The 14974-nt window shown below is 40.6% G+C and overlaps 1 protein-coding gene across 1 annotated transcript in view; it reads right to left on the bottom strand.

Annotated features, from left to right (window-relative positions):
- LOC128656538 (cytochrome b5 reductase 4) overlaps nt 1–14974 on the bottom strand; it is a 1054602-nt gene that overhangs the window by 193399 nt on the left and 846229 nt on the right. The window contains exon 12 of the mRNA XM_053710489.1: nt 468–620. Coding sequence (XP_053566464.1) covers nt 468–620 — 153 coding nt within the window. The remainder of the gene's footprint in view (nt 1–467; nt 621–14974) is intronic.

The following is a 14974-nucleotide window of genomic DNA, read 5'->3' as shown; positions in this document are numbered from 1 at the left end:
CATATCTCGTTTAATACAATAAAGATCATCTCCTGCTGACAAAGCGACATATTTACTATGGGTAAATGTTGCATAAATTAAGAGAGGATCCTTTATATTAAAGAACAGAATCAAAAAGCCAAAAATCTGTCATTAAAAAGAAAATAATTCCTATATGTATGCTACTCATAAAAGTGAACTCAATCAAATGATGCAAAGAAGCAGCATTGAATAAAAATAATATTTAGCCGTTCTTTAGCTGTCTCAGTAGTTGTCTCATGCCCAGGTCTGGATTCCAGCCATTCCACTAATGTCTCGCTAAAGCCCAAAGAAATGATCAACTGCTTTTTGCATGGATATACTTAATGGTAGGAAATTACAATTCACAATATATGGCATATAACTCACATTAAATAATATATCACACTTACTCTCAACTTTTTTCAAGCGTTAATATTTCTCATTTGCATGTGTCATTGCAGACTTACCGATTTCCAAATGATCAATGTGTGGGGTAAAACTTCCATTTGGATACATTTTGATCATCATGTAAATACACTTTTCAGTATTGCACTGTGAAGAAAGAGTGTCCGGAAGTAAAGAGCTTAACACTGGTGTGTATGGCTTCACAATATCTGTCCCTGAAACCAAGAGGGCAGCATTAGACTCAGAAGGAATGTCCAAGAAATAGCAGCAATTATCTTAACTGCTTGCAATACAGCCATCAATGGCAAGAAAGGGGTTAAAGTTCATTTAAGTAGAATTCAACATGTAATAGAAATGTATGCCTGTGATTCATAACTCTTGCTGGTAGTATCCTGTTAAGCAGTTTTCATAATCATCTTATTTGATGAAAAAAAATAGTACATATAATTATATATACAATTAGTATTCTTACAAGCATGCCACTGACATTTATGAACATATAGAGTGTAAATAGAAAAAAACATATTTGTACAGCAGCCACACTCTACCTTTAGAAAGACACTTGAGCATTGATTTTCTAAACTATGTTTTTATAAAATTAGGATAATTGTTTGAAAGCCTTTGTAGAGGTTATTGAAAATCTTGAACATCATGAACTTGCTATCAGAACTTTCAAATCAATCGGTGAATACTAAATATAAATATCACAGATATCAAGTGAAATGCAAAAATTCCATAATAATATACAATTTGTGGGTCAAAGTAACAGACTTTCAAGCAATGTGAATTAAGTTAGCAAGTGGACATCCAGGATGAAATATTACAAAGACAGTTAGTGACATGAGTTAGTAAGGAAGGCATAGTTGCAGAGATGTAGATTTGGGTATCATCAGCATACAAATGGTATTGAAACCCATGGAACTGTATTAAGCCTAATGATGATGTATAAATTGAGAAAAGAAGGGGACCAAGGACAGAGCCTTATGGTACCCAAACAGAATGTGGTTAAGGGTCAGAGCATGTGCCAGAGATGGTAACTAAAGGTCTGGTTAGACAGGTAAGAGGAAAGCCACAGGAGGGCTGTGTCGCAGATTCCAAAGGATTGGAGGGTTTGAAGCAGAGAGTGTGGTCAACAGTGTCAAAGGCTGCAGACAGAACAAGAAGAATTAACAAAGAAAAGTGACCGTTTGATTTTGTTGTAATTAGGTCATTAGTAACCTTAAAGGGATAATAAAGTCCAAACTAAACTTTCATGATTCAGATAAGTAATTTTAAACAACTTTCTAATTTACTTTGATCATCAAATTTGCTTTGTTCTCTTGGTATTCATAATTGAAAGCTAAACCTAGATAGGCTCATATGCTAATTTCTAAGCCCTTGAAGGCTGCCTCTTATCTGAATGCATTTGACAGTTTTTGATAGCTAGAGGGCGTTAGTTCATGTGCTTCATATAAATAACATTGTCCTCATGCACATGGAGTTATTTAAGTCAGCACTAATTGCCTGAAATGTAAGTCTGTCAAAAGATCTGAGATAAGGAGGCAGTCTGCAGAAGCTTAGATACAAGGTAATTACAGAGGTAAAAAGTATATTTCTTTAACAGTGCTGGTTATGCAAAACTTTTTTTTAGTGTTTATTAATAATTGCAGTTTCCGTGGAGTGTTGGGGACAAAAACCAGATTGTAAGGGATCAAGGATGGAGTTTAATGTGAGGAAATGTGATAAATGTGTATATACGAGTCTTTCCAGAAGTTTTGATGCAAGGGGTAGTAGGGAAATATGGTGGTATTTGGATGGGGATGATGAATCGAGAGAAGATTTTTTGAGGATAGGTGTAATTAGTGCATGTTTAAGGGATGAGGGAAACATACCAGTGCTGAGGGAGAGAATAAAAATATGTGTGAGAATAGGAGTAAGAGTAGGAGAGAGGGAGGGCAGTAGTTGTGAGGAGATGGAATCAAGGGGACAGGTAGTAAGGAGAGAGGAGGCTATAAGAGCAGAAATGTCTTCCTCAGTGAGAGCAAAAAAGCTGAGTCTGTGGGTTTTGGACTTTGGTGATCGGTTGAAGGGGATGGAGACTGGTAGTGTGTTGGTTGATGATTTCATTTCTAATGGAATATATTTTGCTGGTGAAGTGGTTGGCAAAAACTTGAGCTGAGAGAGAAGTGGAAAACATAATTTATGTAAGAACTTACCTGATAAATTAATTTCTTTCATATTGGCAAGAGTCCATGAGCTAGTGACGTATGGGATATACAATCCTACCAGGAGGGACAAAGTTTCCTAAACCTCAAAATGCCTATAAATACACCCCTCACCACACCCACAATTCAGTTTAACGAATAGGCAAGAAGTGGGGTTATAAAGAAAGGAGTAAAAAGCATCAACAAAGGAATTTGGAAATAATTGTGCTTTATACAAAAAAATCATAACCACCATAAAAAAGGGTGGGCCTCATGGACTCTTGCCAATATGAAAGAAATGAATTTATCAGGTAAGTTCTTACATTAATTATGTTTTCTTTCATGTAATTGGCAAGAGTCCATGAGCTAGTGACGTATGGGATAGCAATACCCAAAATGTGGAACTACACGCAAGAGTCACTAGAGAGGGAGGGACAAAATAAAAACAGCCATTTCGCTGAAAAGAATAAATCCACAACCCAAATATAAGTTTATTCTCAAAAAAGAAAAAGAACAACTTAAATCATAAGCAGAAGAATCAAACTGAAACAGCTGCCTGAAGAACTTTCCTACCAAAAACTGCTTCCGAAGAAGCAAACACATCAAAATGGTAGAATTTAGTAAATGTATGCAAAGAACACCAAGTTGCTGCCTTGCAAATCTGATCAACTGAAGCTTCATTCTTAAAAGCCCAAGAAGTGGAATCTGATCTAGTAGAATGAGCTGTAATTCTCTGAGGTGGGGCTCTACCCGACTCCAGATAAGCTTGATGAATCAAAAGCTTTAACCACGATGCCAAAGAAACGGCAGAAGCCTTCTGACCTTTCCTGGAACCAGAAAATATAACAAATAGACTAGAAGTCTTCCTGAAAACTTTAGTGGCTTCAACATAATATTTCAGAGCTCTCACCACATCCAAAGAATGTAAAGATCTCTCCACAGAATTCTTAGGATTAGGACACAAAGAAGGGACAACAATTTCTCTATTAATGTTGTTAGAATTCACAACCTTAGGTAAAAGTCAGCAAAACTGCCTTATCCTGATGAAAAATCAGAAAAGGAGATTCACAAGAGAGAGCAGATAATTCAGAAACTCTTCTAGCTGCAGAGATGGCCAAAAGGAACAACCCTTTCCAAGAAAGTAGTTTAATGTCCAAAAAATGCATAGGTTCAAACGTAGAAGCCTGTAAAGCCTTCAAACCCAAGTTAAGACTCCAAGGAGGAGAGATTGATTTAATGACAGGCTTGATACGAACCAAAGCCTGTACAAAACAATGAATATCAGGAAGTTTAGCAATTTTCATGTGGAATACAACAGAAAGAGCAGAGATTTGTCCTTTCAAGGAACTTGCAGACAAATCTTTATCCAAACTATCCTGAAGAAACTGTAAAATTCTAGGAATTCTAAAAGAATGCCAAGATAATTTATGAGAACACCATGAAATGTAAGTCTTCCAAACTCGAAAATAAACAGATTTACGAGCCTGCAACATAGTATTAATCACTGAGTCAGAGAAACCTCTATGACGAAGCACTAAGTGTTCAATTTCCATACCTTCAAATTTAATGATTTGAGATCCTGATGGAAAAACGGACCTTGAGATAGAAGGTCTGGCCTTAATGGAAGTAGCCAAGGTTGGCAACCGGACATCCAATCAAGAGTCACATACCAAAACCTGTGAGGCCATGCTGCAGCCACCAGCAGCACAAACTATTGCTCCATGATGACATTGGAGATCACTCTTGGAAGAAGAACTAGAGGCAGAAAAATATAAGCCGGATGATAACACCAAGGAAGTGTCAACGCATCCACTACTGCTTCCGCCTGAAGATCCCTGGACCTGGACAGGTACCTGGGAAGTTTCTTGTTTAGATGAGAAGCCATTAGATTCATTTCTGGAAGCCCCTACATCTGAACAATTTGAGAAAACACACTCGCGTCACAGATGACGCAACCTTGTGAAGGACTCGGCGTCAACTAAGACACCGGAAATGATGAATTTGCGTCAACGAACGTAACTTTGCGCCCAAAAATCTTGCACCAAGAATGACGCAATAAACTTTGGCATTTTGCGCCCTCGCGAGCCTAATTCTGCCCGCAAATTTAAAAGACAGTCAATTTGAAAAAGAGACTATACCCCAGGTAAGAAGTAAATTTTCATTAAAAAAACATTTCCCAGATATGAAACTGACAGTCTGCAAAAAGGAAATATACTGAAAACCTGAATCATGGCAAATATAAGTACAATACATATATTTAGAACTTTATATAAATACATAAAGTGCCAAACCATAGCTGAGAGTGTCTTAAGTAATTGAAAACATACTTACCAAAAGACACCCATCCACATATAGCAGATAGCCAAACCAGTACTGAAACGGTTATCAGCAGAGGTAATGGAATATGAGAGTATATCGTCGATCTGAAAAGGGAGGTAGGCGATGAATCTCTACGACCAATAACAGAGAACCTATGAAATAGATCCCCGTGAGGAAAACCATTGCATTCAATAGGTGATACTCCCTTCACATCCCTCTGACATTCACTGTACTCTGAGAGGAATCGGGCTTCAAAAATGCTGAGAAGCGCATATCAACGTAGAAATCTTAGCACAAACTTATTTCACCACCTCCATAGGAGGCAAAGTTTGTAAAACTGAATTGTGGGTGTGGTGAGGGGTGTATTTATAGGCATTTTGAGGTTTGGGAAACTTTGCCCCTCCTGATAGGATTGTATATCCCATACGTCACTAGCTCATGGACTCTTGCCAATTACATGAAAGAAATAGGAGGTTGGGGTGGGTGGAGAAGGGTGTTAAAAGTGGAGAACAGATGTTTTGAATTTGAAGAAAGAGTAGAGAACTTGGAGAAGTTAAAGGGACCATAAACGTTCATCTAAATTTATTAGTAATAAGCACTTCATGTTCTTAAATGAATTTTTATCTTGCAAAGCATAAGCGCTATGGAAGCATTTTAAAATAAAGATAAAAACAGAATTTATGCTTACCTGATAAATTACTTTCTCCAACGGTGTGTCCGGTCCACGGCGTCATCCATAACTTGTGGGAATATTCTCTTCCCCAACAGGAAACGGCAAAGAGCACAGCAAAAGCTGTCCATATAGTCCCTCCTAGGCTCCGCCCACCCCAGTCATTCGACCGACGGACAGGAGAAAAAAACAGGAGAAACTATAGGGTACCGTGGTGACTGTAGTTAAAGAAAGAAATTCATCAAACCTGATTAAAAAACCAGGGCGGGCCGTGGACCGGATACACCGTTGGAGAAAGTAATTTATCAGGTAAGCATAAATTCTGTTTTCTCCAACATTGGTGTGTCCGGTCCACGGCGTCATCCATAACTTGTGGGAACCAATACCAAAGCTTTAGGACACGGATGAAGGGAGGGAGCCAATCAGGTTACCTAAACGGAAGGCACCACGGCTTGCAAAACCTTTCTCCCAAAAATAGCCCCCGAAGAAGCAAAAGTATCAAATTTGTAGAATTTGGCAAAAGTGTGCAGGGAAGACCAAGTCGCTGCCTTACATATCTGATCAACAGAAGCCTCGTTCTTGAAGGCCCATGTGGAAACCACAGCCCTAGTAGAGTGAGCTGTGATTCGTTCGGGAGGCTGCCGTCCGGTAGTCTCGTAAGCCAATCGGATGATGCTTTTCAGCCAAAAGGAAAGAGAGGTAGCAGTAGCTTTTTGACCTCTCCTCTTGCCAGAATAAACGACAAACAGAGAAGACGTTTGTCTGAAAAACTTTGTTGTTTCTAAATAGAACTTTAAAGCACGTACTACATACTTCTTTGAAACTGGATTCGGACACAAAGAAGGCACAACTATTTCCTGGTTAATATTTTTGTTGGAAACAACCTTTGGAAGGAAACCAGGTTTAGTACGCAAAACAACCTTATCTGAATGGAACACCAGATAGGGCGGAATACACTGCAGAGCAGATAACTCAGAAACTCTTCTAGCAGAAGAAACAGCAACCAAAAACAGAACATCTTGATATCTATGGAATGTAGAGGTTCAAACGGAACCCCTTGAAGAACTGAAAGAACTAAATTCAGACTCCAGGGAGGAGTCAAAGGTCTGTAAACAGGCTTGATCCTGACCAAAGCCTGAACAAAAGCTTGAACATCTGGCACAGCTGACAGTCGTTTGTGTAACAAGACAGATAAAGCAGAAATCTGTCCTTTTAGAGAACTCGCTGATAATCCCTTATCCAAACCTTCTTGGAGAAAGGAAAGGATCCTAGGAACATTAATCTTACTCCATGAGAATCCATTGGATTCACACCAACAGATATATTTTTTCCATATTTTATGGTAAATTTTTCTAGTTACAGGTTTTCTGGCTTGAACCAGAGTATCTATCACAGAATCCGAAAACCCACGCTTAGATAAAATCAAGCGTTCAATTTGGATGTTCGAATGGACCCTGTACTAGAAGATTCTGTCTCAAAGGTAGCTTCCATGGTGGAGCCGATGACATATTCACCAGGTCTGCATACCAAGTCCTGCGTGGCCACGCAGGAGCTATCAAAATCACCGAGGCCCTCTCCTGTTTGATCCTGGCTACCAGCCTGGGAATGAGAGGAAACGGTGGAAACACCTAAGCTAGGTTGAAGGTCCAAGGCGCTACTAATGCGTCCACTAGAGTCGCCTTGGGATCCCTGGATCTGGACCCGTAGCAAGGAACCTTGAAGTTCTGACGAGACGCCATTAGATCCATGTCTGGAATGCCCCATAATTGGGTCAACTGGGCAAATATCTCCGGGTGGAGTTCCCACTCCCCCGGATGGAATGTCTGACGACTCAGATAATCCGCCTCCCAGTTTTCCACTCCTGGGATGTGGATCGCAGATAGGTGGCAGGAGTGATCCTCCGCCCATTTTATGATTTTGGTCACTTCTCTCATCGCCAGGGAACTCCTTGTTCCCCCCTGATGGTTGATGTAAGCAACAGTTGTCATGTTGTCTGATTGGAATCTTATGAATCTGGCCTTTCCTAGTTGAGGCCTAGCCCTGAGAGTATTGAATATCGCTCTCAGTTCCAGAATGTTTATCGGGAGAAGAGACTCTTCCCAAGACCATAGACCCTGAGCTTTCAGGGAGTCCCAGACCGCGCCCCAGCCCACTAGACTGGCGTCGGTCGTGACAATGACAAGTCTGTAAAGGCCCCATTCCACTGTTTCAGCATGCACAGTTGTAATGGTCTTAGATGAATTCGCGCAAAAGGAACTATGTCCATTGCTGCAACCATCAACCCTACTACTTCCATGCACTGAGCTATGGAAGGACGTGGAACAGAGTGAAGAACTTGACAAGCGTTTAGAAGTTTTGACTTTCTGACATCTGTGAGGAAAATCTTCATTTCTAAATATCTATTATTTTCCCCAAGAAAGGAACTCTTGTCGACGGAGACAGGGAACTTTTTTCTATGTTCACCTTCCACCTGTGAGATCTGAGAAAGGCCAGAACGATGTCCGTGTGAGCCTCTGCCCCTGACAGAGACAACGCCTGTATCAGAATGTCGTCCAAACAAGGTGCCACCGCAATGCCCCTCGGTCCCAGAACCGCCAGAAGGGACCCGAGTACCTTTGTAAAAAACCTTGGAGCAGTGGCTAGCCCGAATGGGAGAGCCACAAACTGGTAATGTTTGTTCAGAAAGGCGAACCTTAGGAACTGATGATGATCTTTGTGGATAGGAATATGTAGATACGCATCCTTTAGATCCACGGTAGTCATAAATTGACCCTCCTGGATTGTAGGTAAGATCGTTCGAATAGTTTCCATTTTGAACGATGGCACTCTTAGAAATTTGTTTAGAATCTTTAAATCCAGAATTGGTCTGAAGATTCCCTCTTTTTTGAAAACTACAAACAGATTTGAGTAAAACCCCAGTCCTTGTTCCACAGTTGGAACTGGGTGTATCACTCCCATTTTTAACAGGTCTTCTACACAATGTAGGCTACTCCTTCATGCTGTTTTGGTATCAGCAGCAGGCTTCTTGGCCTGCTTACCCTTGTTCCAGCCTTGCATCGGTTTCCAAGCTGGTTTGGTTTGTGAAGCATTGCCCTCTTGTCTAGAGGCTGCAGAGTTGGAGGCCGGTCCGTTCCTGAAATTGCGAAAGGAACGAAAATTAGACTTATTCTTGGCCTTGAAAGGCCTATCTTGTGGGAGGGCATGGCCCTTACCCCCAGTGATGTCTGAGATAATCTCTTTCAATTCTGGCCCAAAAAGGGTTTTGCCCTTGAAAGGGATATTAGGCAATTTTGTCTTGGAAGATACATCCGCTGACCAAGACTTTAGCCAGAGCGCTCTGCGCGCCACAATTGCAAACTCTGAATTTTTCACCGCTAATCTAGCTAACTGCAAAGCGGCATCTAAAATAAAGGAATTAGCTAACTTAAGTGCGTGAATTCTGTCCATAACCGCCTCATACGGAGTCTCTCTACTGAGCGACTTTTCTAGTTCCTCGAACCAGAACCACGCTGCTGTAGTGACAGGAATAATGCACGAAATAGGTTGCAGGAGGTAACCTTGCTGTACAAAAATCTTTTTAAGCAAACCCTCCAATTTTTTATCCATAGGATCTTTGAAAGCACAGTTATCCTCGATAGGAATAGTAGTGCGCTTGGCTAGTGTAGAAACTGCCCCCTCGACCATAGGGACTGTCTGCCATAAGTCCTTTCTGGGGTCAACCATAGGAAATAATTTCTTAAATATAGGAGGGGGGACAAAGGGTATACCGGGCTTTTCCCACTCCTTATTCACTATGTCCGCCACCCGCTTGGGTATAGGAAAAGCGTCGGGGTGCACCGGAACCTCTAGGAACTTGTCCATCTTGCACAATTTTTCTGGAATGACCAGGTTGTCACAATCATCCAGAGTCCTTAAGCAGTGCGCGGAGATGCTCTAATTTAAATTTAAATGTCACAACATCAGGTTCTGCCTGTTGAGAAATTCTACCTGAATCAGAAATTTCCCCATCTGACAAAACCTCCCTCATGGCCACTTCAGATTGATGTGAGGGTATGACAGAGTAATTATCATCAGCGCCCTCCTGCTCTACAGTGTTTAAAACAGAGCAATCGTGCTTTCTCTGAAATACAGGCATTTTGGATAAAATATTTGCTATGGAGTTATCCATTACTGCCGTCAATTGTTGCATAGTAACAAGCATTGGCGCGCTAGAAGTACTAGGGGTCGCCTGCGCGGGCATAACTGGTATAGACACAGAAGGAGATGATGTAGAACTATGTCTACTCCCTTCATCTGATGAATCATCTTGGGCAACATTACTATCTGTGGCAGTACTGTCCTTACTTTGTTTGGACGCTATGGCACAATTATCACACAATTTTGAAGGGGGAGACACATTGGCTTCCATACATACAGAACATAGTTTATCTGAAGGCACAGACATGTTAAACAGGCTTAAACTTGTCAATAAAGTACAAAAAACGTTATAAAATAAAAACGTTACTGTCTCTTTAAATTTTAAACAGGGCACACTTTTTTACTGAATATGTGAAAAACTATGAAGGAATTGTTCACCACAGTGTCTTAAAGCACTCAAAGCATTGCACCCCAAATTTCAGACCTTTAACCCTTAAAATGACAAAACTGGAGCCGTTTATAGTTTTAACCCCTCTACAGTCCCAGCTACAGCCTTTGCTGCGACTTTACCAAACCCAGGGGGGTATACGATACCAAATGAAGCCTTCTAGGGACCTTTTCAACTACTTCCAGACCCATACACATGCAGCTGCATGTCCTGTTCTCAAAAGTAACTGCGTAGTAATGGCGCGAAAATGAGGCTCTGCCTACTACAAAGAAGGCCCTTCCTGACTGGGAAGGTGTCTAAGCCAGTGCCTGCCGTGAATTTTAACCTCAAGCTGTATAAAATGCCCAAATAAAGCAATCGATCTAGCCCTTTATTCTGTTTGAGACTAAGAAAATGGCTTACCGGTCCCCATGAGGGGAAAAATGACAGCCTTCCAGCATTACACAGTCTTGTTAGAAATATGGCTAGTCATACCTTAAGCAGAGAAGTCTGCTGTTTCCCCCAACTGAAGTTATCTCATCTCAACAGTCCTATGTGGAAACAGCAAACGATTTTAGTTACTGCTGCTAAAATCATATTCCTCTCACAAACAGAACTCTTCATCCTTTTCTGTTTCAGAGTAAATAGTACATACCAGCACTACAAAACTACAACTAAACACCACATACTCTTCACCATCTCCGTGGAGATGTTGCCTGTGCAACGGCAAAGAGAATGACTGGGGTGGGCGGAGCCTAGGAGGGACTATATGGACAGCTTTTGCTGTGCTCTTTGCCGTTTCCTGTTGGGGAAGAGAATATTCCCACAAGTTATGGATGACGCCGTGGACCGGACACACCAATGTTGGAGAAAACTTACATAATTTGCTAGCCACTATCCTCCCAGGCAGCCCAATATTTTTTTTCATGGTGAGTGCTGCAGGGAGGTCTTGTCAATCAATTGTTTTTTCCACCGCTTATTTGCAAAACCGGAGCGCACATTCCCACATCCTCAGCGCATGCACTCCCCACTGCTTTGCTGATCAACTCTAATGTGTCTGGTAACAGAGACTTTCTCAAGTTTGCACCGGCAGAAATAAATAGCAGACAATTGGAGAAGGACAGCAAAAAACAAATGATCCTCGAATTGCATGCAATAACTCTCTCTGGGTACTTCAAAGTGCACAGAATCCCCAGAGGTCTAAGGATGTCTACCTGCCCTACACTTTTTGCTGATCGAAAAGATTATTGTGATAAGTTTGAGAGCATAATAAACAAATGCTCTTTTGACATCATTACTTGGACTGTTGAATATGCCCAGAGGGAGATCGCTATGTATAAAGCAAAGATCTCTGCACAAAAAGAACAACTGAGGGCAACTACTCCACCTGATGAGTATGGAAAAATGACAGCTGAACTAGAAAAGTCAATGAGCACTTACCGCAAGGAATTAGAGGCAAGAAAGCGGAGGAAATTTGCCAGAGACGAACAGGACTACAGCAATGATGCTGTCTACCGATGGAGTCTACCAATGACACAAGGAAGAGGAGGAGTCACATCCCGCAATGCAGCCAGACGCAGTGGCAGGAAACTCCGGGCATGGGAGGATCCCTGTAGCGGTTTGGAGTCCTCGGTGAGTTTTTTAACAGAGGACTCCGACGTAGAACACACCGCGCAGGGAGAAAACATAGGAAAAGGTCGGCCTGTATATATGACCAGGACGAGAGGCTGCAGAGCACGGGGTTATCAGAGAGGACACCACTATTAAAGGTACCCTTAGGTGGTATACAGGGGGTTGTGGGAGACTGCGGTTATGAAATGTTTATTGATAATGCATGTAGTACCACCCTAATGAGCTCCCATAACAAGGACACTATTTTGACAATTATGGTTCCCGCACCGGATTGGACTTAAATGGTAATGGGGCAGCCTTGCTCAGTTGTGGACACTGTTATGTCTTTTTCTGCATCAAATCAAATTGTGGTATCACAGAGCACTGGCAATGTAAATACAAATATAAGTAAAGAGAAGGAGACTTCTTTGAGTGTTGAAAAATTGGTACACAATATTTCAGATCATGAATTAAGTGTGAATGAATCAGCACTGTTTAATAAAGGTTTGTCTTGCACTATTTTACCAAGTACAGCTACACAAGACACTATTGATCACTGTTTTAATAACCCTAACAAATATGGCATTAAAAATAAGAGTAATTTTACACCCCCACTGTTTCACATAGCATATCCACATATACAGCATTGGTCCAGCAAGACATTAACAATGCCCTACGGATGAATAAGAAATACACAGTTGGAACCCATGGTAGCATTTCTAGACATGATAGACAGGCTTTAAATAAGCTGAAAAGCAATACCAATATTACCATCAAAGAGGTCGATAAAGGTGGTGCTATTGTAATCATGAACAAAACAGATTATGTACAAGAAATTTTAAAGCAATTGCAAGACACACAGATATACCAGAAACTAGATGCAGATCCAACTAACAAAATAAAAAAGGAAATTGAATATATGTCTATGAGGGCTGTGAAAAGAGGTATTATCACAGACACATTCAGAAATTGCTTTTTGGTACAACATCCAACTAGGCCTGTTATATATACATTACCAAAAATACACAAAAAAGCCACTAGACCACCGGGTAGGCCTATAATTGCTGGTATGAATTCAGTTTTATTAAATTTGCCATTTTTCTTGATAAGGTGCTACAACCTTCAGTAACTAAAATGACTTCATATCTAAAAGATACAAGTGACTTTTTGGAAAAACTGAATAACATGGATTTTGTAGGGGATAAATGTATTATTTATACCCTTGATGTATGTAGTTTATACACATCAATTAAACAAGTGAGTGGTACTGTACAGGCATTATTAAGAACTGAAGGTCTTTATGACGAGGATCAAATCAACTTCCTTAAAGAACTTCTTGACATTATTCTGTATCAGAATTATTTTCTTTTTAAGGATACTTTCTATGAGCAAAGACAGGGCACTACTATGGGCTCCAATGTCGCCCCTACATATGCCAATATATTTATGGGCAGCTGTGAGGAACACTTTGTGTATCCTCACAAGCTGTTCATACGCTATGGCGCCTCCTGGTGGAGGTACATAGATAATATTTTTGGCGTATCGAGGGGCGACATTAAGAGCCTATTATTGTTTGTGGATGATTTGAACAGATCAGTCTTGGGACTAAAATTCACAATGACGGCCAGTGAAGTTTCTGTTAACTTTTTCTTAAAACTGACCTCTATACTAAACCAACAGATAGGAATAGCCTACTCAGGTATGACAGCCATCATTCTCCAAATGTCTTTAAAGTTTTACCAAAAATTATGCCATGATAGACTGGAAGAGATGGGTAATAAATTCAAGAGAAGGGGGTATCCTAACTATCTAATAGATAAACAGAAAAAAGAGGTTATGCTCCAAAAGGCAACTGAGCATAGAAGGGACAATAAGAAAGATAGATTGATTTTTATAATTAAATATAACCATATGAGCAATAAAATTAACCGTATACTCAGAAGACACTGGTACATAAAAACATTAAAGACTATTTGGTCCGAGCAGATATAGGTAGTGATAAAATAAATATTCAGAAAACTATAGGTCCAGGACAGACAGGTTGTATTGAGTTATGCAAGACTTTTAAGCCAAACCTTACCGTGATTGCAGACGTATTATCTTCCGCTGAACAGCGCACCCGGTACCTGTTAGAACAAGCGGTTTTTGTTTTAGAAGTTCGGCGGTAGGTTGGCGTCTTCACTTTCAGACAGGACTTCGCTGGTGGTATTCCTTGTGCACCGTTCACACAACCTGTGTAATCACTGTTACGTCAGTGTAGATCCTCAATCATTCAGTCATGACGCGTTTCTCCCCTCCCACACAGGGCTGAATGTCGGGGCCTGTGTGGGAGGGCAGAAACGTGTCATGACTGGATGACTGAGAATCTACAGTGAAGACGCCAACCTACCGCCGAACTTCTAAAACAAAAACCGCTTGTTCTAACAGGTACCGGGTGCGCTGTCCAGCAGAAGAGAATACGTCTGCAATCACAGTAAGATTTGGCTTAAAAGTCTTGCATAACTCAATACGGGTCCGAATTGTAGTAGATCTACTTCGATGTAAAGTGACTGTTAGCCGTAATAGCCATTTATATTGGAAGGAAAAGAAACGGCTGTTTGATCTCTCCATTAAAGTGGAATTTACAGTCACCTTTTTGGAATAACTATACCAGAGTGTGTTTATACACTAAGTGCCTGGTTTCAGAGACTACAATTGTTTAACAGCAGTATTGGGGCCCCATACTTTTCACTTGTGAAATGTTATTTCATATCATTTGCTGCTTCTACCTGTGGCAATTGACATGTTTAAAATGATAAGTTTGGTGCATACTTTGATAACTCATAGTTTAGCTTAACACATGAATGCAAGCTAGAAGTTAATTGTAGTGATTAACATATTAAGTACATATATAGCACAAGCTGAATTTATCTTGTGGCAATTGCAGTGTAACAGTCACAAGTTTGGTGCATATTTTTACAACTTGTATAGCACAAGCTGTATCTATCTTGTGGCAATTGCAATGTTAAAGTCATAAGTTTGGTGCGTACTCTTACAACAAAAAGCTCAGACCAGTGCATATATGCAAACTACAAGGTTACTGTGGTGATCTCCAATTTTAAGTGCATACATTATACACAGCCTGAGGTGTTAGGTTTTTATTTTTATGTTGATTATGCCTTTTGGAATTTGGGTGGAGGATAGACGGTCTAAAAAGACAAGTTACACCCATAGTAGTAATAA

The sequence above is a fragment of the Bombina bombina genome, chromosome 4 (genome assembly GCF_027579735.1).
Source record: "Bombina bombina isolate aBomBom1 chromosome 4, aBomBom1.pri, whole genome shotgun sequence".
Classification (NCBI taxonomy): domain Eukaryota; kingdom Metazoa; phylum Chordata; class Amphibia; order Anura; family Bombinatoridae; genus Bombina; species Bombina bombina.
Note: the sequence above shows the minus strand (reverse complement) of the source record. Positions and strands in the feature narration are given on the sequence as shown.